This window comes from Pelmatolapia mariae, linkage group LG4 (assembly GCF_036321145.2).
Source record: "Pelmatolapia mariae isolate MD_Pm_ZW linkage group LG4, Pm_UMD_F_2, whole genome shotgun sequence".
NCBI lineage: Eukaryota > Metazoa > Chordata > Actinopteri > Cichliformes > Cichlidae > Pelmatolapia > Pelmatolapia mariae.
In genome coordinates, this window is record NC_086230.1 from 27,958,316 (window position 1) to 27,984,368 (window position 26,053).

Here is a 26,053-nt window from a genome sequence, read left to right on the forward strand (position 1 = left end):
AGTCACAAGACACATATACACACAGTTTAGGAGTAAGATTTTTCCCTGGTTCCCAGACGAGACTGAATCATAAAATAATTAATTTTTAACTCCATTCAAATTATTTTTTTGACAAATGTTGTCATAGTTTATCTCATTAAAACAGTTTCCTTTTATCTTTAACAATGTCCACATTATTATAACATTACACCAGGGATGTCAAATTCACTTTACACTGTGAGCCCAGTTTGATCTGAACTGGGCCAGAGGAGTGGCATTCTCATAAGAAACAAATTAACAATTTCCACACAACATTTCTATCTATGTGATAAAGACATGGTGTTCTAGTAAATAAAAGAAATCTCAGTACAACTCTTGGGACTTGAATAGTAATAAAGAAATGTGTCAAATTAAGGAAAATCTTCAGGCAGCTGACTCATAATCCTGTAATTATAAAACATAAAGCTTTTGTTCATTTTCATGTCCTTTTATTTGTTATTGTGTATCCTCAAAATTTCTACAGTAGAGTGTGAAAAAACAGGAACTTTTCTGTCATTTATTTTTTTGTAGCATGAATGGCCCATGGAAGACGTCTTTATTAGTAAAGATGAAGCTGTAAAACCTATGAAAATACAGTTAAAAGTGCAAAATTATAGCCTTCATGTTTTCCAAAGCTGTCCAATAGGGGTGTATTAAAATCATTGCCAGGCCGATTTGGGGGTCCTGGGCCTTATTTTTTATTATTATTTTATTTTATGATGTTATATTATATTTTACTAAAAGAGTTAGGTCATTATTATCCATACTGCCTTAATTTCGATATAAGAGCTACTAAAACAAACAGTACAAGAAAGAAGAACTCCTAAAATCTAAAAATTTATTTTAAATAATATAATTTTTTGCATTATATAGTCTTCATGCAACACCTTCTTAAAGTATGTGCCAAATATTTCTTTCAGTCATTCCTTCATTCATTTGCACTCCAGTTCTTTCATTTGTTGGCATTCCCCACCCCTTAAGCAAAGGGCAGGAAACAGTAATGAGCCAGAGCTAAAAATAACTAGACCATTCATTATTTACACGTTGGCTTACTTGAGCTTTAAACTAATGGAGTTAACGACCAATAAGTAAGTAAATACATAAATCAACCCTTCCTTATAATTTTCTCTGGCTGTTTCAAAACCATTTTGCTTGCTCATTTGTTGTTGGTGGTGGTTGAAATATTTTGTATCCCATGTATTGTAATGGGTTAGGCTCGCATTACCAAATACTGTTTCAGTGTTCCAACTAGACCTCATCTTTTGTTTCCAGTGTTCAGCACTACTACATTAGCAAGTGGAGATAATTATAACTAACATTGATTTTATAAAGAGGTTTCAAAAACTACATCAAAATTCGTCTTAAATTAAAGACCAAAAGGGGCAGTGTAGGTCCAGATAGATAATCTCAAACTGTATATGACAGTCCAACTACAATGTATAACAATATTTATTTAAAAAACGGCAAAACAGCATTATTAATCTCATCTAAACCGTAAAACGAAACAGCTGTAAATACTTAATTTTGTATTGTGAGTTTTTATAGTATATTTCATATGCTGTATGTATATACGTTCGGCGTGTACGTGTTGGCGTAAATAAGTACAACTTTCGATTTCGAACGAAACCGGAAATACGTTACGGGTTATTCTCTGGCATCCTTTGACGGAGTCTTCGCTGGTAGCTTGATTAGTTTCGGAGTTGTTGATTCAACTTTAATCCAAATTTGCACACCAGTCTAAATACAATTTTTATATAAAAATTAGCACGAGTGCATGTGTAAGAGTTTTTCAAGGAGGATAAAGATTTTTACCGACCAAATAGTAAGTTTGTTTTGGTCTGAAAATTAGTTTTCTGCCCATTTAAACGTTTCAGTGTTACAGATGCGCGGAGTGGCCACTCCATGGCACTCAAGAGTCTATTTAAATCTCACACAACTGACAAGTGACATTTCAGCATATAATATTGTCAGATTAGTCACAAGCTCGACCGATCGTGGTATAATCATGCCAACTGGTAGTCCGTCATAAAACATAATAGTCACACTCATTAAAGTCTAGTCCAAAACTTTGAGTACAGCATTCTCTTAGGACATGGGTGCAGTGTTCCACCAATATTTTTCCTTATGGTTATAGACTGGATACAGAGACATACAAGATCAATAAAAAGTGTAATGCAGTGTTTCAGCAACAAGACGATCTGGATTTTGCCCATGGTCACTAGCAATCAAAAAGCCAAAACCACTTGATGCAAAAAATTCCACGGGCAAGAGCAGTACTAATTTAAAAAAAAACATGCCTCTTTATATGATAGCTTGGTCGTGTACTGAAAATGCCAAATGACAGGAAAAAGAAAAACACACACACACACACACATACAAAAACCTAGGGTGAAACTTCAACATGTGGCAGGGGGCAGGGAGAGAGTTGCGATGGTGATCACGTGACACTCGGCGGGTGAGCGATCCATCTTGTTGTGATACTTCTTCTTTGGAAGGTCAGCCCGGAAGACTTCGTAAAGCGATGATGCTACTGTAAATCAAGTGAGTTCAATACCTTGAGTTTGCTTTATGAAATACTTAAAGAAGGATTTCTGCCAAGTTTTGTACCGTTGCTTAGCGTGCCCGTTTCGTTACGTTTGAGGAGTGTATTTGTTTCTCCGCAAGTGAGACCAACTTGTTATCGAAGCGAACAGTGTAAGCTAAGCGGCAGCTAACAACATTGGCTATTGGTTATCTCTTAATTATCCAGTCCGTGCTTATCTAGAAGAAAGACTTGAGTCTAGCCATTGTTCCCTGAGATTATTGCCTCCGTGTCTTGTGTTTGACAGTTTGAGAGCGTTGAGTTAGCTTGCTAACAGGAATTAGCTCCCGGACCTTCAGGCTGCTTTGTTTTCGGCACAAGTGAACAGGCTAGGGGGAGTCACGGGATCTTAACCTGACTTTAAACTCCGCTTTAGCGGTTTGTTGACTTAATTGATGTTCTTTCGGTTAATAGATAAGACATGCTTGATCACCTCTACCTGTCAACGTGTACCGATGTTACTGAGTTTGTCCAGAGGTGATTGAAACTCGCTCACCTCAATAATGGCTCAGTGGTGTAATAAAACCCGCTGTCTTCCTGCTTCGTGGGAATTGTTCTCCCAGACTCTGATGTCACACCAGAAATATCCCTCAGCTAATGATTCGTGACTACAGACTTGCTTTCAAGAAGTCACGCCACATGCTTTACGCAGTATTAACGTTGGAGTCATTCATTTTAAAAAGCTTTTGGCGGAAGATCAGATATAACACTGATCGTTTAACACAAACACACAGGCTGTTTGTTCTTGTAAAATAAAGACTAGCAACGCTTGCTATTTGTCTTCACCATAGGGAGGTGAAAGGAGATCATGAGACTCCACTGAAGGCTAGTTATCGTCTGCTGTTTTCACCAAAAACAAATAAACAAAAACAACCCCCAAAACACAGTAGGTGGAGGTGGAAGAGTTAAAGATGTTAATATTTTATTGCTGGGAGTGACCAGAATGGACAAGATGAGAAATGAGCTCAGGTGGAGCAGTTTGGAGGCAAAGTTAGAGAGGCAAGGCTGAGAGGATTTGGACATGTGCAGAGGAGGGATAGTGGATATACTGAACAAAGGATGTTGAATATGGAGCTGACAGACTAGAGGAAAAGAGCAAAATCACAAAGAAGATTTATGGTTGTGGTGAAAGAGGATATGTAGAGGTCAACCGCGACAGAGGAGGTGAGATGGAGGCAGATGATCTGCTTTGATGACCAATAGGGAGCAGCCGGAAGAAGAAGAAGAAGAAGAAGAAGCAGCGCTAAACATGACAACCACCCACTTATGTCTGTTTTGCTGCAGGTGGATTTTCCTGTGTCACAGCAGGAATGCATGGTGGAGCCTATGGGGAGCTCGGGGGCAGCCTCCCCGCCATCGCCTCCCTGAATGCTTCCTACTCTACATCGATGTCCATCCCATCCCCGTACCTGTTGACACCACCTGCAGAGCGCAAGAAGATCTCTGACGTTCGGCGCACTTTCTGTCTCTTTGTGACCTTCGACCTTCTCTTCATCTCCCTTCTCTGGATTATTGAGCTTAACGTGAGTGTGAGCTTTCACTGTTCTTGTTGCTGCTGCAGCAGTAATGGTTAAGACTTGGTTTGATCTGATCTCTGCCCTCTTCTTCTGCAGATCTCAAACTCACTTTGGGAGAGTTTGGAGAATGAGGTCCTCCATTATAACTTCAAGTTATCCTTCTTTGACATTGCTGTAAGTGGGTCGATCCAGATTTGTGTTTATTTGCATTCAGTGTTGAAATGATGGGTCATTTATTACCACGTTATTCTAATCATGCTTGTGATCACAATGAGCAGTTACTTATGTGTAACCTGCTCTTGTAATTCCTGCCTTTTGGGTTGGCAGATTGCATCATTATAGACACACAAGGGGAAATTTTTTGCAAAGTCAACATGTAATTAAAATGAAAGGTCATTTTCTTTTTCTGCTTCTTCCTCCTTGTCTCAGCTTCTTGCCTTGTTTCGTTTCCTGTGTCTTCAAGTGGCCTATGCTGGTTTTCGGTTGAGGCATTGGTGGGTTATTGCGGTAAGTCATCTCAGTTACAGTTAAACACACACTGAATAGTTAATGTAAAGTCTTATATGTTACTTGCTGGACATGAGCTATTTAACTTTTTTTTTTTAACTCTTCAGATTACCACTCTGGTAACAACCATCTTCCTCGTTGTCAAAGTTATCATATCGAATGTGAGTGTCCTCCCTTTGCTACTCTAATACTTTCAGAGCCTGTATTTGTCTATGTGAACGGTTTGCAAGCATATCAGTTTAAACCACTTCCACTTTTTCACTTCTGCATTTAAAGCCAGTTATTCACAGTCTGAGCTGATAAGACTTTATGTGATTTCTTTTTTTGCAGTGGTTCAAAATTAGTTTATGTAGCTTTGTAAACTTTTCACATTTGACATTAGGGAAGTGAACCAACATCAAATGCAGCACACTCTTCTGTTTTAGAAGCTGAAGTAGTAAAAGTAGTCTTTGATTTCTATTTTGAAGAAGCAAAATGCTTTTGGCTATGTTCTGCCCATCACCTCGTTTGTGGTCGCCTGGTTGGAGACCTGGTTCCTTGACTTCAAAGTTCTCCCTCAGGAGGCTGATGATGAAAGAGGTAGGATAACAGTGCCTGATAAGTTCAAATGCTGCTTACATAAAGCTGTCTAATTCTTAACTTCTTTTCTTTTGTGACCTCAGCCTACCTAGCAGCAGTGAATGCAGCCTGTGAACGAGCCCCTATTTACTCTCACGCTGTCTCAGATGGACAGTTCTACTCTCCACCTGAATCTGTCGCAGGTGAATGTTTGTGCAAGTGGTTTCTTAGTTAGGGTTTTCTATTATCTCTATTATGATTGTACATTTCATATTTAATCCAAAAATTGAGTTATGGTCTTAAACTTGTGTCTGCAGACTCTGACGAGGAGCCTGATGAGGAGGGTCCTGGGCGTAGAGCTATCACTGCTCAGGTAGCTTTTGTTATACTCTTTATAATCAGCCCCACTGACTCCTCTTCTGATGATGATTTTCTGCTTCGTTTCTCACTCCTCTCACTCTTATTCCAGGAGAAGGAGTATGTGAGACAGGGTTATGAGGCAATGTCTGTGGTGGAACAGATCCTAGCCCAGGAGGAAAACTGGAAATTTGAAAAACACAATGTGAGTACATGACTCCAGGATGTATCCACTGAATGAATAACTTTCCTCTCTTCTTCACGTTTGGATGCACAGTTAAGACGTTTGCTTACATAACTAAAAGATCATATCACTGACGCAGATTTCATTGCTTCCTCATGCAGGCTTTTTATGACAGAGTGTTCAGGGTGCCTTTGTTTTAACACAAATGTATCTCATAGAAAACTTGTAATCAATACTATTGTCTTCACTGTGACACCTAATTACTTTTTTGGTTTTAAAGATTCAATTGCCTATCAAAGTGTCCCTTATAGTTCTTGCGATCAGCAACAGAGATGGCACTTTAATGGCCTCATTTCTTTTTTAGGCAGCTGATAAGCAACAATGAACTGTGAATCACAGATATAACCGACAAAGATACTGAAAAGTTATTTTTGCCATCTTTTGATATATCTTGATTATCGCATCGGTTGTGTGTGCCAACTGCAATGTCACCACCATCGTCAGCGTTTATACTCGTGCTTGATGGCTTGCCTGGCTCTTTTCTGCAATGATGGGTGTCGCTACTTGGGAAAAATCCTGCAGTTTCCTGCACACGCCAGGTTACAAAAAATGACTAAAGCACAGGGGCCAGCCATCTTAATCAGCAGTTTAATTGTTTCTTTCTTTCTTTTTTATTTCTTCTGTTCTTTATATTTGAGGAGTGATGCACAAAAGCACTGATTTCATAAAATAGGGAATACCTTTTGTCAGTTTTTGCTACTACAGAACTGTGGGAACGTCTTGAACCATCCCTCGTGTCTTTATATTTTGCAGTCGATGAGTAAAACTTTCTTGTAAAGGGCAAAAGAAGAAGTGGCAACCCTAAAACAAAGTGTTTACATCATATGATCAACATGTGAAAGTCATGTTCTTAAGAAACAGGAAAAAATCCAACAAAGACCTGACTCATGACCTCAGAGATGCAGCTTGCTTTTAAATTGATCACTAAAGTTTCATCACAAACTGTCTCAGTCAAAGGGTGGCTGTCAGGAAGCCATTTTTAATGAAGGAGCACAGAGAGAAAATGCCGAGGTATGACATATTACATAAGAACTAGACTGAAAATCAGTGGCAACAGGTCTCATGGAGTGATGAATCCAAATGTGAAAATTTTTATTCAAATAGTCGTCAATATGTACAGAGGAAGTCGGGAGAGAGGTAGAAAAGGGAGTGTCTACAGCCATCTGTGAAACATGGTGAGTGCTCTGTCATTTCAGCCAGTGGTCTCAGGTATCTTGTTAAAATTAGGAACCTAGAAGAGTGCCATCAGATTTTGATTTGACATGACAAGCTAAAAAGCATCTGATTGACAAAGGCTTCATTTTCCAGCATGATAATGATAAAAAAAAAACACACTGCCAGTTTAGTAAAAGCATCTGGTTTCACTAAATCGCTGCACCCATTTCCAATTTTCCTTGCTAAATATACAGAAATGAGAGGTGGCTCAAGACTTTTGCTCAGAACTGTAGCTAATTTCCACCCTGAGCAGGTATACACACTATATTAAAAGCTGTTTTTTGAGGGGAAAATAAAGCCCCCACAATCAAATCCCTTTAAACTCTCATAGAAACCACCTTTGCCTCAGAGGGGTAAAAGGCTTTAGTAGCTCATTTGGTGGAGATGAGTCAAACACTGCGGTTATAACTTTAACTTCATAGTTGTTCACATGAAAGGGCATTAAGGTAATAATGTAATCAAACAGGTATGCTGGCACCACAACACCCAACTGAAACCTAATTTTAGCAATGCAACATTTTTCTCTGTAGGAGGTGTTTTTCTGTAACAGCTCTTTTAATTACAATGAAAACTACATTACCTGTCTTACTAGTAGTTTATTATTCCTGCGTTATTAATTTATATCTGTTTTTACTCAAATGAAAGTGAAAGTGTCAGTAATACTGTGTCTTTTTTTCACCTCCCATGACAGGATATGGGCGACTCAGTTTACACTCTGGAAGTTCCTTTCCATGGAAAGACTTTCATCCTCAAGGTGCAACAGTCTTCTAGTGTATTCAGTATCTCACCAAACATGCCATGCTACATTTTCATCATGTTTAGATAGGCTGCATTTGTTAATAGGGTGAATTCAGATATGTTTTCAAGCCTCTCTGGTCTTTTTACATATACAACTCATGTCGCCTTGGACTCCATTATTATAGATGTCAGCGTAAAGAGCAGAACAGGCTCTGAATCCGTCAGCTGTCACACTTCTTCTTAACCCTCTGGTACAAATGGATCAAGTTCTCTTGCAGCTGATGGGCCTGTATTTGCACAGTTTCTGCTGCTGAAATAATCAAGACTAATTGCATGCTAAATCCAATTCGATACAACAGAGACTCGGTGCCTTGCACAGAAAAAGCTGATTCATGTCAGAAGGGCGTTCCTGTAGCATGTACAACTTCCCATTAAGGATTTCAGAGGAAGTTTGCTCTTTATTGGAGACCTCATAACTGAAGGGACTTTGTTTTCCAAGGTTTACAGCTGTGCATTTATTATTGCAGCAGTCTCAAATTTACTTTTTCTTTGACACACTACTCTTGTGTTTCAGTGTGATGTTTATCTGGCAGACTTCTTTCAATCTGGCTTTTCTTTCCAAGCTAGATAGGCACATTAAAACGCCATATACTGTATGAACAAAATGGAAAGCAAAATGAATGATGTAAGGCCAGGATTAAAGTGTCTTGTAGATGTGTCGATTGAGAGCTGCAGACACTAAAGAAAAGTTGCTGCAGCAGTTCTTATTATATATTATATATAGAGGGTATATAGACTTCCACATAGAACCTCTTGACTAGTTTTCGATGACAAAATTTGCATCGCTGGCATGGAACAACCGTCACTGAAACAAAACGCTCTTTGTAGAAGTAAATATTACATAATAGGGATTTCCAGCAAGACAATGGTCATAAACAGACACAAGATCCTGTTTTGAAACTAGTCAGACAGGCCATTACAGATTAGTGAAGTAAGGCCTGTTCTGACCTTTGCTTCGGAGGAATAAAGTGCACCATACAGAAAAGAGAGCTTAAGATATTTTCATATCATCTGCAACAGAAAGTAAATGATAAATGGCCTGTATTTGTATAGCGCTTTACTTAGTCCCTAAGGACCCCAAAGAAAGGGGTAGAAAATAGCCCAAAGTACATGCAGACAGCAATTAGGTGTCATGTCTTATAGACATTTTTTTTCTTGTAACTGTAGGCTATGCTGGACATTAGTTCACAGCCTTGTTTTTTTTTCTCCTCTTCAGGCCCTCATGCAGTGTCCTGCTGAGCTTGTGTATCAGGAGGTGATCCTGCAGCCGGAGAAGATGGTTCAGTGGAACAAAACAGTTTCTGTCTGCCAGGTCAGAAGTCTTCCTGCTGTTTTTGCACATTTTTCACTGTAATCCTGTGGCGTGCTACAGCTTGATATCTCTTCCCGTCTTATACTCAGATCCTTCAGAGAGTTGACGACAACACTCTTGTCTCATATGACGTATCTGCTGGAGCAGCAGGGGGAGTTGTGTCTGCGAGGTACATCAGCACAACATCCTACCGACTTTTCTTTCTGTCATCTGTTCTTCCTGTCCCATCTGTATCGTTTCTTTTCTTCAGGTCTGAATTAAATTGTGTTGATTGGGTGATTGATTTTTCTTCCTTCAGGGACTTTGTTAATGTTCGCCGAGTGGAGCGCAAACGAGACTGTTACCTGTCTGCTGGCATAGCAACCAACCACGATGCCAAACCTCCAAGCAATCGCTATGTCAGGTCAGACCATGCCCCTGCCTTGTCACTGATCCAGTAAATTAGAACATTGTATCGATTTGACAAAGGGCATCTGTGTTAGTTTAACTTGTATAACTTTGTCTTTTTTTCCTTTACTGCTGCTCTCAGAGGAGAAAATGGGCCCGGAGGTTTTGTGGTCCTCAAATCCAGCAGTAACCCATCCATCTGCACTTTCATCTGGGTCCTCAACACAGACTTAAAGGTGTGAAAACACATGGTGGAATTACTCTTGAATTTTCTTTATTTTTACAATATTCAAGATGTTCTTTCCCTTGGTATGATTAGAAAAATCTAAGTAATTTTCTAAAAGATTTTAGTAGCAGGACACTTCATTAGGTACAACTTGCTAGTACCAGGTTGGGCCCCCTTTTGCCTTCCAAACTGCCTTAACTTTTCATGGCATAGATTCAACAAGGTGCATAAAACATTCCTCAGAGATTTGGGACCATTTTACAAGATAGATTCACATATAAAACCAGTTTGTGTTATAGTACGTTATCATGCTGAGAACAGCTTTCTGAAGATGGATATACTGTGGTCAACATTACTTAAGCAGACTGTGACATTAAACCCACATTGTTACCCAAGCACCACCCTGGAATTTTTCTACTAATTGAATATTGTGGCAGAAGTCATGACTCATCAGACCAGGCAATGTTTTTCCAGTCTCATTATCTTGGTTTTTAGCCTTCCTTCCCACCAGATTAAAAAAGTTCACTAGCTTCTGACATGAACAAGGCATTTTTTACCCAGAGAATTGCCACTCACTGCACATTTCCTCTTTTTTGGACCACTCTAGAGATGATTGTGTGGGAAAATCCCAGCAGATAAGCAGTTTACTATGTCTACGTGCCTAAATGCACTGAAGTTCTGCCATGTGATTGACTGGTTAGATATCTGTGTTAACGAGCAGTTGAACAGGTGTGTGTGTGTGTGTATAAATAGAAAGAATGCAGGAAGAAGGCGAAATGTAACATATATAGGTGAGATAAAGATCAAAAACAAAGGAATATGAAATGTAATACAAATATTAAAAAGCAAATTTTTTTGTTTCATCAGGGCCGTCTGCCACGCTACCTCATCCACCAGAGTCTGGCAGCCACAATGTTTGAGTTCATGTCCCATTTACGTCAACGAATTATCGACGTGCGGCCCTCTCATCGTTCCCACCACCACCATCACCACCACCACTCTCAAAACTAGAGAGAAGTTTTAAGTGGTCACTTGAAAGGTCACTAGCCAAAATTGGCCATCACGGCGTCCGCTGAATGCTCCCAAGCTGAAGGGATGCACCTATGTACCTGACAAGGTTGCAACTTTAAGCAAAGGAGATATGAGACATTTCCCATGTTCCAGCCACACAAAGTGAGGAGTTATTCAGATATCAAAGACTAAACATTTTCTATCATTTTGGGGAAGTTTAAGCGTAATCACAAGCGGAAATGTTTGCGTGGACCTGTAACCGTTTTGCTATGTTTCTCGCCATGTAATGAAAACTGTTTTCTGAGACTTTACAGAAACAAGACTTGGATAAAAAAGTGATTCCCAATGTTGGAATCTGTGTTACAGAATAGCTATTGCAGTAGTATGACTGAAACAGCTGTCTCTCTGAGCCTTATCTTTCTGCACACATTGTTAGTCATTCATTTACTGCTTTTCTTTTGTGTGTGTGAGTCTGTCTATTTTTTTACTGCACTGTCATGAATTTGTTTTTCTGGTGCACCTGCCTGCACTTCACAGCCATATTTCCACACAATTTGTTCTACTTTACCACACTGTGATACATTACAGGGGCTCTCTGCTCACCACTAGAGGGAGAGACCACTGATCCACACAGTGAAGCGTTCTTGGTTTGACACCAGCTTCTGTGCCATAGTGCAACATTAAAGCTAACATTTAATTACTGTATGTTTTTTTTAATGCTGCTTTTGTTTTGCACTTTGGGATCAGCCAGGAGTTCAAACCAGGACTCGGATCAGCAGGCTGTTAGACAGTTAGTACAAAGATAATGTTCATAGGTTAGGATGCTGTATACTAATGGGGTTTTTTTTTTTGCCAGTAACCTCAAGTGGCCTTGTAAGCTCAACTTATTTGTCATGAAAGGTTATTACTATACTGCTATAATTAGATTAGGCCCCCTGTGGCCTGAGGTGTGGCACTGAATGAAGTTTTGTTAATGTTTTTAATCATGGGGAAAAAAAAGAAGACATCCCCTGCAGCTTAAGTTGTGTATCAGTGTTATGATGTACCTCAGAAGATCAATTTTTAGGATTACATCTGTAATCAAAAGAATTTAAAAGATAAAGTTGGTTGAAGTTATTGTGAAGTTGACCTGAAGAGGGCGCTGGTCTTCCCTGAATTTTTTATATTGATGTAACGGCAAAATCTTTAAGTAATAACACTTAGTTGTGTAACTGTGACACCCACATGACTGTGAGGCATTACACTTCATAAGATTGTGTATGTAGTCACGCTCAGAAATCATTAAGCCCTAAAAAACTATTATTATTAGGATTATCTGGATAATAAATCAGGACTCATTTACGCTACTTACTGTACTGAAGGAATGTTGGAAGTGAAAATAAATAATGATATCAATAATTTGGTGCCTTTTATCAGAGTAGTTTTACATGCCAGTCTTTTGTTTTACTTTTCCATTTATTTCTTGCTGTTATGTCTGTGCTTTCGTATCCTCCACAAAGATTATTTACATAAACCCTGCTTAGAATACTTAACTGTGTTTTTTATAATTTTAAATTGATTTGTTTATACAAACATTTTAATTTATGCTCATCACTACTGAACAAGAATTTTTACTGAGTCTTAAACAGTGTCTTACATATAATAAAATATATGAAAAGATGATCTTGCTCTGACTTCCTTCAACTCACATATTTAACCAGTATCTGTATTAACTTGTATAAATCTCTTGTTCTTATTTTTGAATATATTTTTAACATAGGTAGATAGATACCCTTGTAGTTATCTATATATCCATCCATCCATCCATAAAAGAGTAGCTTCTACCCATATGTTTCTCTGTGGATGCTTATGTTATGAATAATAATGCCCTGTGTCTGCAGCCTTGCATGATATTCATTGCAGCACTCACAGAACTTTGCCAGAGGTCACTGTTCTCTGTGTGACTTAATCAAAAATAAGCATGAAGCGTTTAAGTTTTCAAAAATAAACTGATACTCCCCAAAGAAAATTTTTATTAAAACACAGAACACGGTTAAGTAATGCTAAATAATCCAGTTGCATAATCCCTGAATCGACACTGCAGCGGCAGACTTGATATGGAGTGTAATTAATCTTACTGCTGCAGAAGAGATCTGCTGTCCTTGGGGCAAAACACATTGCTTGAGAGATGAAGCAGCTCACATGATTGTGCTGTGACTGTCTTCTGAGGATGTGGGTGTGGGAATTTGTGTTTCTTTTTGATTCGATGAGAGCACAAGCGTCCCACTGCTCTTGTTGTCCTCCATGTAAGGCTGATGAGAAGCATCGGTCCTTGGGCTGCCGTCATCTGCCTGAGCACTTTTCCATCAGGCCAATAATCTGGAGGGAAAACCTCTCCTCAATTTGGCGCTTCAGTGAGATCCTGGAAAATGGGAAGCTAAAAACTGGGTAGAGTTTTGGATATATGACCTTTATTTTGTAGCTTTTTCCTACTTGTTCTTATTTATGATGATTTTTATTCATTCTTTTTAGTAGTGGAGGGCTTGAATGTTGTCACAGCTGCTTTTTCCTTTGCCAAAATATAGGTTTTGGCTAAGGTCCGCTTTGTAAAGAATCTCGACAGAGCATCCCACAGGGACGGTGGCAGATCTGGCATCCAAGAGGGCGTTCCACTTGTGAAAGAAGTGAAACACAACTTCTCTCTGGATTATCTGACATTGTGAACATCCACTACCAGCTGACTCTGTTCTTAATAGATGGGTTCAGCCTTTAACAGGTTCTGCATGCAGTTCTGCTGCTGCTGCTGTGTTGCTGATGATGAAGAAGAAGAAGATGAAAAGCAGCCTTTAGTACCGTAAGATGACACAGACAAGCATATCATGTATATCACGTACAGCCAATGTTTGAATTTGTGTTAACAGCTTGTGTCTCTGCTTGTCTGCGTTGGCTGACCACACAGTGCGGATCCGTTGGACTATTTTACCCGTGAAGTCCAGAAGCGTCGAGATGAGGAAACAAACCTGTGGAGTGAGCCGGGAGACCCCAGCCATTCGGAGAGACAGGATGACCGGGTGCTCTACTCTCTGCTGCAGGCCAGGCAGAAGACCCGCATGGGCTCCACGGTACGTGGGGCAGGGACTAACAAAAATGTGTTTTTTCAAGGTGGAAAATCTGACACAAATAGCTTAAAAATAACTGTAGAAGTTGCAGTTCAAATTTTACATTTGAAATGTAACATTTTACATTGCATTGTGAGTACTTTTGGAGGTTATTTGATTATCCAGTTAATTTAAATGCCTTTTGAGGTTATTCTCCTTTTCTTGTCCAGGGCTATCGTCGTCTGAGTGTTGATATCGAGGCCATGAGAGACACGCGCAGAGAAGTCAGAGACAAATGGAAGACAATCCTGGAAAATCTAGGTGGGGCTTGACTGATGAGACATGCTATAGTCTGAGAGATTATTAACAATCCATGCTGAGATTATCTGCCATATTTTCCAGGTTTTATCGCAGAAGCAGACTCTCTGCTGGCTGTGTCTGCTGGGGGCTCACATGACCGCATGCGTAACGCCCCGAGAGCACGTGCCCTCCTTCACACACTTCACTCTGAGACCTCCATCTTCAACAGCAACAAAGAACCACCACCAGAAAGATATCTTTTCATCTTGGTGAGAAAACGGGGCTTGTTGGTGGGAAGTGCACCATCACTGAACTTTGACTTCATACTAAGTCAGATTAACTTTGCTATTGCCTTCTGATTAAGGTTTGAAAACAGCCCTGTGAAGTTTAGTTCGAGTCACAAGTAGATAAACTGGATCATTCATGGGCAAATATGATCAATATTATTCTTTAATAGATTGCCAAGGCTGTCCAGCTCTAATTATAGTGTAGATTGTAATGAGTTAACATGGGTTAAGTGGTTTAGTCCAAATAATATCAAAAACAAAAATAAACAAACTCAGATTTCATTCAGCTTTGTATCATCACAAAGAAAGGTTGGCATATTACGGAGGCAACAAAAATCCCACCTTTTTTTCTGTCTGTGTTCATATTTGGTTTTGTTCTTTTGCTTCAGCCTGTTGTCTTTCTCCTTCTTTACAGGATCGTCTCCTGTACCTAGACATAGCTGAAGATTTTGTGGCAAAGGCAAAACGCTTCTACCCTCCAAAGGATGACTCTGACGAGGAGACGCCGGGTCTCTCCGTAAACCTGCCGCTGCTGCTGGCCAGGATAGGGGCCATGAACGGAGGAGGGGAAGATGAGGAGGAGCAGAGCGAAAAAGATGATGAAAACTTGAGTGACTGAGCCCAAGATCTATGGGCTGCAGTAATAAGAGACACAAAGCAGGGGGCAGTAGTCATCAACCCTGGAGACCTGGATGACAGCTTTGCATAGCTCTTATTCAAGTGTTTGTTGCCTCATACAGTGTTGTTGCTGCTTTTTGGAAGTTCTAGGCTGAAATATTTCCCTCTCTCATTTAGCTTGACTCTTTTTTGTTTACTCTGGCCAAACTCTAAAAGGAGATTTGCAGATTTTGAAATGAATCCCACGGATGAGTATTAACTGTGTTTTTTCTCTCCACCAAAGAGTGTTATCGGGTTTGTAGGCGGTTCATTGTTCATGTGTTGCGGACCTTCAGGGTAACTATGTTCTTCTGAGCAATGCTTCTTTATAGTTCTGTCCTATGATTATCAGCACTCATTTCATTCAATCATATGATCAGTAAGAAAACGGAATAAATAGCACACCGATCTGATGTCAAACTTTCCTCTAAAGGTTTTACAGGAAAGAGTGTTTGCATAATCACTGCTTTAACTAATTTGAATCTGTATGTGGTTTAAAATATTTGAAGAATAGCAAAAAGAAATGCAATGTGAGTACTGTAAGTTGAATTTTTTAATTGGTTGTTTGCGTGACTGAGATGGAAGGATGTTTTTCCTGTTCAGCAATTTGCTGAAAATGTGAAAGATTTATACAAGTATGCGATAGTTTGTGTTTTGGTGTGAAGCTACCTTGAAATAAAGTTCCAGCCTAAAGCCTGTTTTATGTAATGCCACATGCATCTTTCTCATGTCAAGTTGCTTGCTATTCATAAAGTTACATAAATTCAAACGAGTGAAATAGACTCTAATTTTCAATGATATTTAAAATTACTTTCAGTTAAGCGTACTGAGCAATGGAAACTGTGGCATGGGAGCAACAGTCTTTTGAAGTGGAACATAAGAATCTTCTTCATCTGTCTGTATACTCTCACGTGGCCCGTCAGCTGTGCATCCATGGCTGGCTTGCACTCTGTTCCTGTTCCGAAGCGGCATGTCCAGCGTCTGACCGTCCCAGTGAGACCAGGCCGGGTTGCAAGATGGGTGGTGATAATGGTGTTTTGGTAGTCAGCTGTTTGTTATTGTTATGTAAGAGAGAGCAATACACTGTCGAGGGCACATGTTTGAACACGGCACCAGCCCGATGGTACAATGGCGCACAGATACACAAATAACTGGTAACAACTGAGTGTTATGAAGCGCTAAAGTTGATACTGTGTGCAGGAATTAATACAAAGACAGATCCCTTCTTATTATCAAGTACTCTGTGTCAGGTTGACCTGTTCCTCTCTCCTCCCAAAGTCATTTTCGTGTTACAAATAAATCAGACTTAAAGTTCCCCTCTCACAATATTTTGCCATATTTACCACCTCCTGACAAGCCTTGGCTTTATCCTGCAATTGCCCTTCTCTTTCTGTTTTCCCACCTACTCCCTATCTCTTTCGCGGTGACAGCTCATTTAAATGTCACTTTGCAGCAGCTGTGGCGGTGCTCTTATGCAACACAAAGTTCTTCCTGGCCGAGCCAGGCCTTGTGCGGGTGGACAGACGAGGACGTGGGGGGTGATCACTGTGACAGACCTAACCTCATCACTGCTCACCTTTACAAACTATCCACACACCCCTGGCTCCATTTGCATAGCATGACTCACCCGAAAACAGCTAGGAAAGGGCTATCTGATGGCCTCTTGGATTTTGACTTGTGAGTGTACAAATAAATAGACAGCACAAATTTAAATTGTCACTCTGTGTATTACAACTGACTGCTTCGCATAAAGTAGCTTCTAATAAGACATGACCTCAACACAGAAGGAGCTTGCATGGTGACTTACTGGGTTTCTGAAATGGCATTCATGGTTGTCATGGTGTCATAACATGACTGAATCAATGACCCAGGAGATGCTTATCGTTTTCTTTTCTCAGTATGACACTGAGCGACATTTTACATATGTACTGGCAGCCTGCTGGGAGATTGTTGAAAGAAAAGTGAAATATTTTTGGAATTTGCAGGCAAATGGATGTTAGCCTTTAACTGTTGCCTTAAATATGCACGACAAGAAGAGTCGGTGGTGAGGAATAGCATTAATTTACCTAAAGTCAAGAAATATAATCAAAGAATCACAAAGTTATGATCATATTTGTTTTTCAGACAATCTGGCACAGTACAGCAAAAACCTTAAAAGAAAATAAAAAAATGATTAGCACATCAGGCTTCTTTTGCTTGGGATGATTATATTTTATGCTGTGTCTGAGGCATATGATATCTGGTATATGATGATATCAGTACCTGATGTGGATTAGTGAGTCAGAAACGGGAATCGGTAGTAACATCAGACCAGCAGATAACTGTCAGAGGTGAGTGTGAGCATGTGTGTGTGTGTGTGTGTGTGTTTCACAGTCTGTAATCCGAGTTGATTATGGCCTGCATGGCGCTCTTTCACTGAGGTAATGAATCACTGGAGACTGAGCTCTCACTGCTACTGTGAGACAGTGCAGTGTAATGGCATCTAATGAGGGGGTATGATGTTGTCATGAAGCCTGGCGGGGGTATAAACTTATTCAAAGCTGTATTATGAATAAAAAAACAGCATGAAAAAAATGACACTGCTACTTGTATGGCTTTTTCACCATTTTTCTCACAACTGACTGTGTATAAAAGATGGATGTTGCCACTGTGACATAATGTGGTTTGTGAACTCACATTTTGCAGCTTCTATAGCTTCTGTGTTATTTTTGTTTTTTGGAGCCAGAGGTGACAATATTTAGGCAAGTGTGTGAAATGCTAATTTGTCAGCTAGCTTGACAAATGCTGTCCTAAAGCATGGAAATAATTTTGCATTTCTTTTTCCTGGTTCTCATTTTGATTTTTTTTGGCTTCATGTCTAAAATAATTTAGACATGAAGTTAACTTTAGATAATTTTCACATGTTGTTATAAATATTTAGTCAGGTATTTACTTGCTTATCTTACGTTATAAGCAAGGAAATTACTCATGAATTTTGATCCAAGAGATGGCGTGTGCTGCCAATCATCAAATTAGACTACAGAAGTTAGCTTGGTATGGCCACCTTTATTCTTTAACCTGAATGATGGTAGGCAAGCTTTTGTAATTTCTTCAGAAATTCTTCAGTCATCTTTAGAAATAGGGGTTTCAATCCGTGACTAATAGTGCTCTATTGTGTTTTTCCATATGTATATTCTTTTCCTCCATTGGGAGTGTGTTTGGGATCAATGTCATGCTAAAAAAAATGAAGCAGTTAAACACTTAACACACCAGATAGTACTGCATTGTGAATCAAAATCTGAGGGTTGCATCCATCTACTCTGACAAAATCCCCCAAACCATGACAGAGCACAGACATGAGTCCACTGTCAGAGGCTATAAGATGATCATTTGTAACCTTCGCTAAAGCTTTTTCTGTACTGTAATGAGTTGTAAAACTGACTTAAACTCTTCAAATAAGCCATCCCTCTCCAGATTATCAGTAAGCTGTTTTACATCTACTTTTTCAAGATTTTTTTAGATGAAAGGAAGGTTGAAGATTGGCCTATAATTAGCTAAAACCTTCGGGTCACGTGATGGCTTTTTAAGTAACTGTTTAAAGAAAGAAAAATGAAAGAACTGGACTGAAAATTAGTGGGAAAAACTGTTGCTCAAGACTGCTTTAAAAATTACAATTCTTGTAACTGAAAGAAAAATATAAAGATATAAGGGGTAGCTCAAGACGTTTCTACACAACTTGATTTGAAGTCATGAGGTGTCAGACACAGCAACATCTTAAATTGCAGGACATCATAAATGATGATGATCATAAATGATGTCCTGCAATAATTTAAAAGTTAAAGTTAAAAACAAATATTATGAATTTCACAAAAAAAAGTACAATCTTCTTTGATGGAGTGAAGTCTGACAGATTGCTAATTGATACAGTTATGTCACCTGTCAGTTAAATCTGCCACACCCCAATTGTATGAACTTTAAAAGGTTATAAAATTCAAATAGTTTGAAGTTTGCTCTTGTAACATTCAACTCTTGAAGCCTAACTCAAATTGACATTTGAGTTACTGTAGTTTCTGGCTCTACAAGATTGGCTTCGGTTGGCTCTCCTTTGCTGCTTTGTGTATATCATGGCTATAATCTTATTAAGATTCCTCTGCTAAGTCTAAACCATTTGTGTCTGCCTGTGTACATGTTTACATTATTCCATCTATAGTCTCACTAATATATTCCCCTCTGTGATCAAGTGAAGTGGAAAGAGCTGGGCTGAGTGATTACAAGAGCTGGCCCAGCATTCAATTTGAGAATCAGGGGATTTTCAGCCGTATTACCCCTGAACCCCACTGCAGGGAAACTTCCAGCTGTCAGGGAATGAGGCACGGAGGACTTGGTGTCAGATGTCCAAGCACACTGATTGTAGAGTGACAACATGAATCCAAAATAGAAACAGAGCATCTATAAAAGCTGTGGACAGACCTAAGCCTAGACATAGACAGCACTAAGAAGGACAGAGATAGTGGAAGAGTAGAAATAAAGCCGACTGAAGCATCACTGTTTCCTGTTACCTTAGGACTGATCAACAAGACCCACTCAAGGCGATAAATCTATCTGCACCTGAGAAGATGCCAATCTGTACCGTGCTGGAGAAGAGCAATGGTGTGCTGGTGGGAGCTGAGCTGACCTGCAGTGTGAGGGAAGAGAACAAGGCTCAGAGGGAGAGCTATACTGCTGACTGGCACAGCGTTAGTCTCAAGACTCAACCTCAAGACAGGTAGGACCAATGAGATCATGTCTTATTATAGGTAAGACCCTATAATATGATATAAGTTGCTTTTAAGTGAGAGGAAAACATTCACTAGGCTGTAATTTCAAACTTTTCTTACTCTCATAAAATATGGATGAAGATTAACTTGAAAATTATTCTCATAGTGAAAAGCAGTTAAATGTTAATTGGGAAGGTAAATTACAATAAGGCCCTCAATAGTTTCTAACTTCAACTTTTCTTTGATGCCCACAGGCAGACCATGAACATGAATGACAATTCTCGTAGGGAGACTCTGTCCCGGCAGTGGCAGGCACGTTCACTGACACAGAAGTGTCCCTCTGGTGTCTTTAGGGTGGGCACAGTGGAAAGAGGGGTCAGGGAGCACCAGTTGCTTCCAAAGAGAAACACCCTCCCCTTGCCCATCTTTACCCCCGCAGAGCTGGGCGTCAGGCTCGGACGTGGAGCGCCACACACATTGGAGGACCTGCAGCCATTTCCCACTCCAGACGGAGTGTGTCCCAGCAAGAGGACGGTGGATGAAATCACCAGAGATCTCCCTCCAGTCAAGCCGACCCTCATGGAGTTTGCCAAAGCACCTAAAGCCCTGGGGCGCTCCATGTCTCAGGAGGCCCAGAGAGGGTGAAAAACAAAAGGACAAAAGAAAAAGAGGGGATGCTAGGGAGAGACGAGAAGGATGACAAATGGGAAAGAATATTCAATAAGCAGAGTGTGTCTGGAAACATTATGACAAGATTTATATAGATTTACCTCTAGTGACACCTAATACTGTAGAAGTTTAGCACTCTAAATGTCATATCTTGTCATTGTTGGCATTTTATAGTGAGTGGGTATTAGAAATGGTTATGAGAAGATGTTTGCATTGGGACAGGGAAGCAAGGTGTTCTCTTAGCTGTGCCAAGGCCAATCTGTGCATGTGCTGGCCAGCTGACCTCGACATATCTGTTAATCGTTCAGTGTGACCTAACATTTGTACACACTGGTGCACCTTAACCATTTCTTTTGCCCTTTCTTTGCATATCGGAAAGTACAGTCTTCATGGTGTAAATGAAAGTGTTCAGAATAAATAAATAGATGGAAAAGTATAACAAAGGATGGGAAGAGAAGGGAAGAATCAGAGGAGAATGGAGGGCTGAGGGATCAGGAAACATGCCTTAGAGCTGGTCAGCCTCCAGGACTGCCTGCCAGTCTTTCATCTGTGTGAAGGGTACAGAATGCACTGGCAAGATCAAACGCTGCAGCTGTAGATATGTGTGTGTCCCTCTCTGTGTGAGTGTTGGCACGTCTAATCACAATAACTTTGGAAAACCAATAACCTTTTTTTTAATGTGCATTAACTGATCTGCCTTTTTAGTCGAGTGGCAACTCATATTTATATATGATAGAGGAACAGATACTGTTATAGCTTAGAATACCTGTGGTCATGTAAATGAATCTGAATTGTGTGTAACAATGTTGTAATATTTTGTTAGATATCTATTATTTTTCCTAATAAAAGGTGAACTACTCATCACGTCTCTGTCTTTATGGTTGATGCCTGAAGTGCAACATAAACTTAATTTGATTACATTTTATTTGTGGTACAACATGAAAGAATACAAAACAGCAAATGATTAAAGCCTAATATAGAGTAGATTGTTTTTCCAAGGATTCGGGAGGGACATCAATAGCTCTACAATGACCTGCAGGTTTACCACTATGTAAACCGAACAATATAATAGAATGGATGAAAATGAATTGGTTCCTGAGGTCAGTTGGTTGTGGGTGGAAGAAAGGGAGAAAATAAATATAAATATGCAAATAAATATGCATGCAGCAACCAGAGGTTAGAGCCCAAACCATGACTTGTTCCGGTAACAGAACAAAGGATCACTTGCATTATGAAAACATGCATTTTGGGAGGCACAGTTATGAGACAAAGATGCATAAACAGCTGGGGATCTGTCAACAATAATTTAGATAAGAATGCATTTTCACTGTGCCCTCCACCCTTTAGAACCTACCCCACTTTACGTCCCTCATTTATCTTTCATGTGTTTGTTCTCAATCACAGAATGCACTCATCCGCGCTTAGTGTGCACAGCTGAAATAGAAGTACTGCCTCACCCCATCTCCACTATATCTCTATGTACAATTTACTCAGTCTAACTTATCAATTATTACTCCTGGCGTTAGCTGCCCTTTTCCAATAAAACTTAATTCCTCTGCTGGTTATATTTGTCTCTTTAACCCCTTCTGACTCATTGTCTCCCTGTGATAGGCAACACGTGGTGGTTTGATATTAATAGCTGGGTAAACATTCGCATTGCCCTGGAGACAGGCGAGAGACAGCCACGAAGGCACGCTCTTCCCATTTGAGCTCTTAATCCTAGTGTTTTATCTGAGATTTGGGTGTGCTGGCTTCAGTCTCTATCTTTTAAATCACCCTCCCACACTGCTGCTGAAACACTGTGCTAACTACTCTGCGCTGTCACAGTACAATCGAGATTTCAAACTCCAAATGAACAAAGGTTTTGAACCTCGAAACAATTTTCAGCAGGTGCCAAGGAATGTGAAAATTGAGATGGCGTGCATTGTCAGAGACAAATCCATTAAATTGACACTGAGTTTTTTTCTGTGCCTCAGCCGTCTAGGCTGCAAGGTCCTTTCTGTATTTGGCAAATTTACCCTATCTGCTGCTGCAAGTAGGTTAATGTGAACTTTAAGATTTGGGTCCAACTGTCCATTAAAAAAGTATCTTGACTCATGTGTGGGATGGGGATTAAACTTGACCTTGCCTGTTTTCTTGCATACTTTCAAATTTTTTAACATACCCAAAATTTGAATGAAAACAATTTTCATCTACATGGTCAATGTTTCCTGTCATGAACAGAAGAAATAGTCATCACTGTGTCAATAAGAGAAGATCAAACAGTGGCACACTGCGAGAGGTGCTTTTCCTAATGTCTCTCATGGTATATATGCTTTACGCATGCAGAGTCACCACTGAGGCTTGAAGCATCTTGCTTGTTGTCTGTTTGTCGTCGTGCTTCTGTGATAGATGTCATCATGTGTTGCTGCAACCTACTGGATAATTTGGGTAGTGTAAGTTGAACAAAGAAGTAAAAAAAGAAAAAGAAAAAAAGCTTTAACACTTACTATCAGCTTTCATCTTTCATAAAAAATCAGGTGTATATATTCGCAATAAATAAGTAAACATCAAACATAAAGATGAAATCATCATCTTTGTTGCCCATTACAAAACACAGCTGGTGAAAGCATTAATAATCACCTTCCCTTCTTCTCTTCTTCTGCCTCGGCAGCACTGTTGTCCTTTGTAAAAAGAACAAAGACAAAACATTACACAGATCTAAAGCTTCTGATTAACTCATCTATTCAGCCATCCACAATCAACTGCGCCATAATCACAAGCAGTGGCCCCAATCAGTACCCTTCTCATCACAATTATCGTGATGCTTGCTGTTGTCACCTCTTTGTCATGCTGTTTCAAAAGGCCCCAATGACATCACTAGTAGACCGTGTTAATTGGCTGTTGGCTGGGTGTTGCTGCGTGGATGGTTTTACCTGCTGCGGGGATCGAGTTGACATCTGCAGTCCCAGAAGAATTTGTCAGGCAACAATGAGATAGCCTAAACACACATATAACTGCTTTTGCCTACACTCATTGGTCACTTTATTAAGTACACCTTGCTAGTATCAGGGTGGACAACCTTTTCACACATAACTTAATTTAATTAATGTGGACATATATTTAATAAGGTGAAGGAAATCCGGTCCAGAGTAGTCTATGTAGTTGATGTACATCAAAGATGCAAATCTCCAGCTTCACCACACCCCAGATGTGCTTTATTGGCTTAAGTTTTGATGACTGTGGGGGCCTTTTAGTACTTTGTTATGTTCAATAAACCCCTTTTAGAACATTTGAGCTTTGTGATATACTGCATTGTCCTGTTGAAAGCAGACATCAGAAGATAGAAACACTGTAGTGATAACAGGATGGATATGGTGAGCAGCAATACTCAGCTAGGCCCTGGAATTTAAATGAGGCACTTGGCTCTCGGTTGGCACTGTGAGGCTCAAAGTGTCCCAAGAAAATATCTTCTATACCATCACATCTGTCAAAGCAGCCTAAATTGTTGATACAAGGCAGAATGACGTTATGCTTTTATGATATTTATGCCAAATTCGGACCTTACTATTGAAATGCAACAGCATAATTGGAGATTTATCAGATCAGACAATAATTTGCAGTTTTCTGTTTATTTAATTTTGGTGAGCCCGCATGACTTGTATTCTCAGTTCTGAGGTGACAGGAGTGGCACCCAGTGTAATCTTCTGCTGCTGCAGCCTGTTTGCTTCAAGGTACCTTGGTTATAGCGAGTGACTATTTGAGTTACTGTTGTCTTCCTATCACATGGAAGCAGTCTGGCCAGTGTCCTTTGACCTCTGGCATCAACAATACATTTTTACACAGAGAATTTCCGTTCATGGAATAGTTTCTCTTTTTTGGACATGTCTGTGTAAACACTCGAAACTTTGAGGGAAAATCCCAGTAGATCAGCAATTTCTAAAAAACTCAGACCACCCTGCCTGGCATCAAGAACGACACAATGATCAGTGTCATTTAAACCACATTTCTTCCCCAATCTGATTCTTTTTTTTGTTTGAATTTCAGCAGGTTGCCTTGACCAGGTCTAAATGCCTAAATGCAAGTTGCTGCCATGAGATTGATTATATAGTTGCATCAACAAGCAGCTGAAAAGGTGTACCTCCCAAATTGACTGGTGAGTGTAAGTTATGATCAAAAGTCCAGTGACAAAAAAAGGGTATGCACATGATTAGGTGCATAATTTTGAGTCTCATCAGTAATCCCTAGATTTTATGATTTAAAAATTGGACTGCTAAAGTTATTACAAATTAATTTTTCATAAACGGAATGAAAATTCTCAGAAATTTGTACCAGGGAAGTACTTTCTAGAGACTTTCAATATGTGGAGGTCATTTTCCAGCTGCAGCCCAGTGCACATCCAACCTGCTACCCGAAACAACATTTCTTAGTTTTTCTGTTTTTCTGATGTATGATTGCTTGATTAAGAAATGTCCTTGCACAGACATTTAGCAGACATTCTTGCTTCATTTTGCTTCATTGTTATGCATAAGGCTAAAAAAAATCTACTACATCATACACAAATCCACTTAAATATATGCCATCCAAATTAGCAGAAATGGTCACTACAATTTCCAAATTATGAGTACATTTGAGCCATGCAGTAGTGATTTTCATGAATAAATATACACACAGTGAGGCTGTGTCTGAAAAATTACTTTGAGTTTAATTAAAATCTTATATTTGCTCTGTCTGTGTAAAATAAACGTCGGTTCCTCCTGTGAAAACTTAGCCTGCTGGCAGATAATGATTTGAGGCAAAAGGAGCTAAAGGAAAATGAATCTGATCATTCTATGTCTCTATTAGTTTTAAATTTTAATCTGATAGTTAATACTGTGCACTAGCAATAATGAGTTGTCATATTAAATGTAATAGACATCACCCATGTCTGTGTTTTTGTCTTCATAGTTCTGAGTGGCCTGAGGCAGGGCAGGACATGTACTGGGCACTGGGTAATAGCGATGAGCATCTGTGGGTCGGCCTCATTCTCTTGAATTAGAACCTAGTCTCTGGGAACCTGACAGAGTGAAGGAGAAAAACAGCTCAGATTAATTTTTCAGTGAGAGAATTTAGTCATAACAAAGTTTTCACTGTTAAAACTTCAGTTCAGTAACCCTGACAATTACTGAACTCATTTCTATTTTGTTTTATGGCATTGCATTTTAGTAATTGCCATCCCGATTCACTTTTTAAAAACGTTCTTTCTCTCTGTTTTTGATTACATACCAAAAAGTAGATACTTTTAAGCTATACAGGAAAAGGTGAATGGTTCCTCAGTGCCAAGTGTTGGCAGCCGTGCTGTTTCCTTGATCTGTACATGTGCTACATGCTCACATTACTTGAATTAACATGCTGGCAATGTAAATGTGTTGATGATTTTTAGTAGGTTTAGCACTGGATACAGCATGAGTTTTTAATGAAATGGTCATGCTAGAGGACTTGCTACAAGATTATATTACAACCCATGCTTTGTGCTAATAAATTTGTGTACCAACTTTTATAGCAAACTACCAAGAATAGAGACAGCACTTGCAATGGATCATCAACCTCAGTTGATTTCATTTTCTGGTATCCTTGT

General features: G+C 39.5%; 3 protein-coding genes across 3 annotated transcripts; all 3 read left to right on the top strand.

Annotated features, from left to right (window-relative positions):
- Positions 1-2,498: 2,498 nt before the first annotated feature.
- On the top strand, positions 2,499-12,355 carry stard3 (StAR related lipid transfer domain containing 3). The gene is made up of 15 exons (XM_063470799.1): positions 2,499-2,559; positions 3,884-4,122; positions 4,213-4,290; positions 4,546-4,623; positions 4,731-4,784; positions 5,091-5,202; positions 5,286-5,384; positions 5,499-5,554; positions 5,651-5,743; positions 7,689-7,751; positions 9,012-9,107; positions 9,197-9,276; positions 9,406-9,510; positions 9,637-9,730; positions 10,588-12,355. The coding sequence occupies exons 2-15, from the start codon at positions 3,910-3,912 to the stop codon at positions 10,729-10,731; spliced, it is 1,365 nt and encodes a 454-aa protein (XP_063326869.1). The 5' UTR covers positions 2,499-2,559; positions 3,884-3,909; the 3' UTR covers positions 10,732-12,355.
- Positions 12,356-12,910: 555 nt separating this feature from the next.
- On the top strand, positions 12,911-15,773 carry mreg (melanoregulin). Its single transcript, XM_063470800.1, has 6 exons — positions 12,911-13,158; positions 13,296-13,564; positions 13,670-13,832; positions 14,039-14,129; positions 14,211-14,377; positions 14,811-15,773. Exons 2-6 carry the CDS (start codon positions 13,467-13,469, stop codon positions 15,012-15,014), a joined length of 723 nt encoding a protein of 240 aa, XP_063326870.1. The 5' UTR covers positions 12,911-13,158; positions 13,296-13,466; the 3' UTR covers positions 15,015-15,773.
- Positions 15,774-19,603: 3,830 nt separating this feature from the next.
- Positions 19,604-21,219, top strand: tcap (titin-cap (telethonin)). Its single transcript, XM_063470801.1, has 2 exons — positions 19,604-19,796; positions 20,043-21,219. Exons 1-2 carry the CDS (start codon positions 19,648-19,650, stop codon positions 20,431-20,433), a joined length of 540 nt encoding a protein of 179 aa, XP_063326871.1. The 5' UTR covers positions 19,604-19,647; the 3' UTR covers positions 20,434-21,219.
- Positions 21,220-26,053: the final 4,834 nt, after the last annotated feature.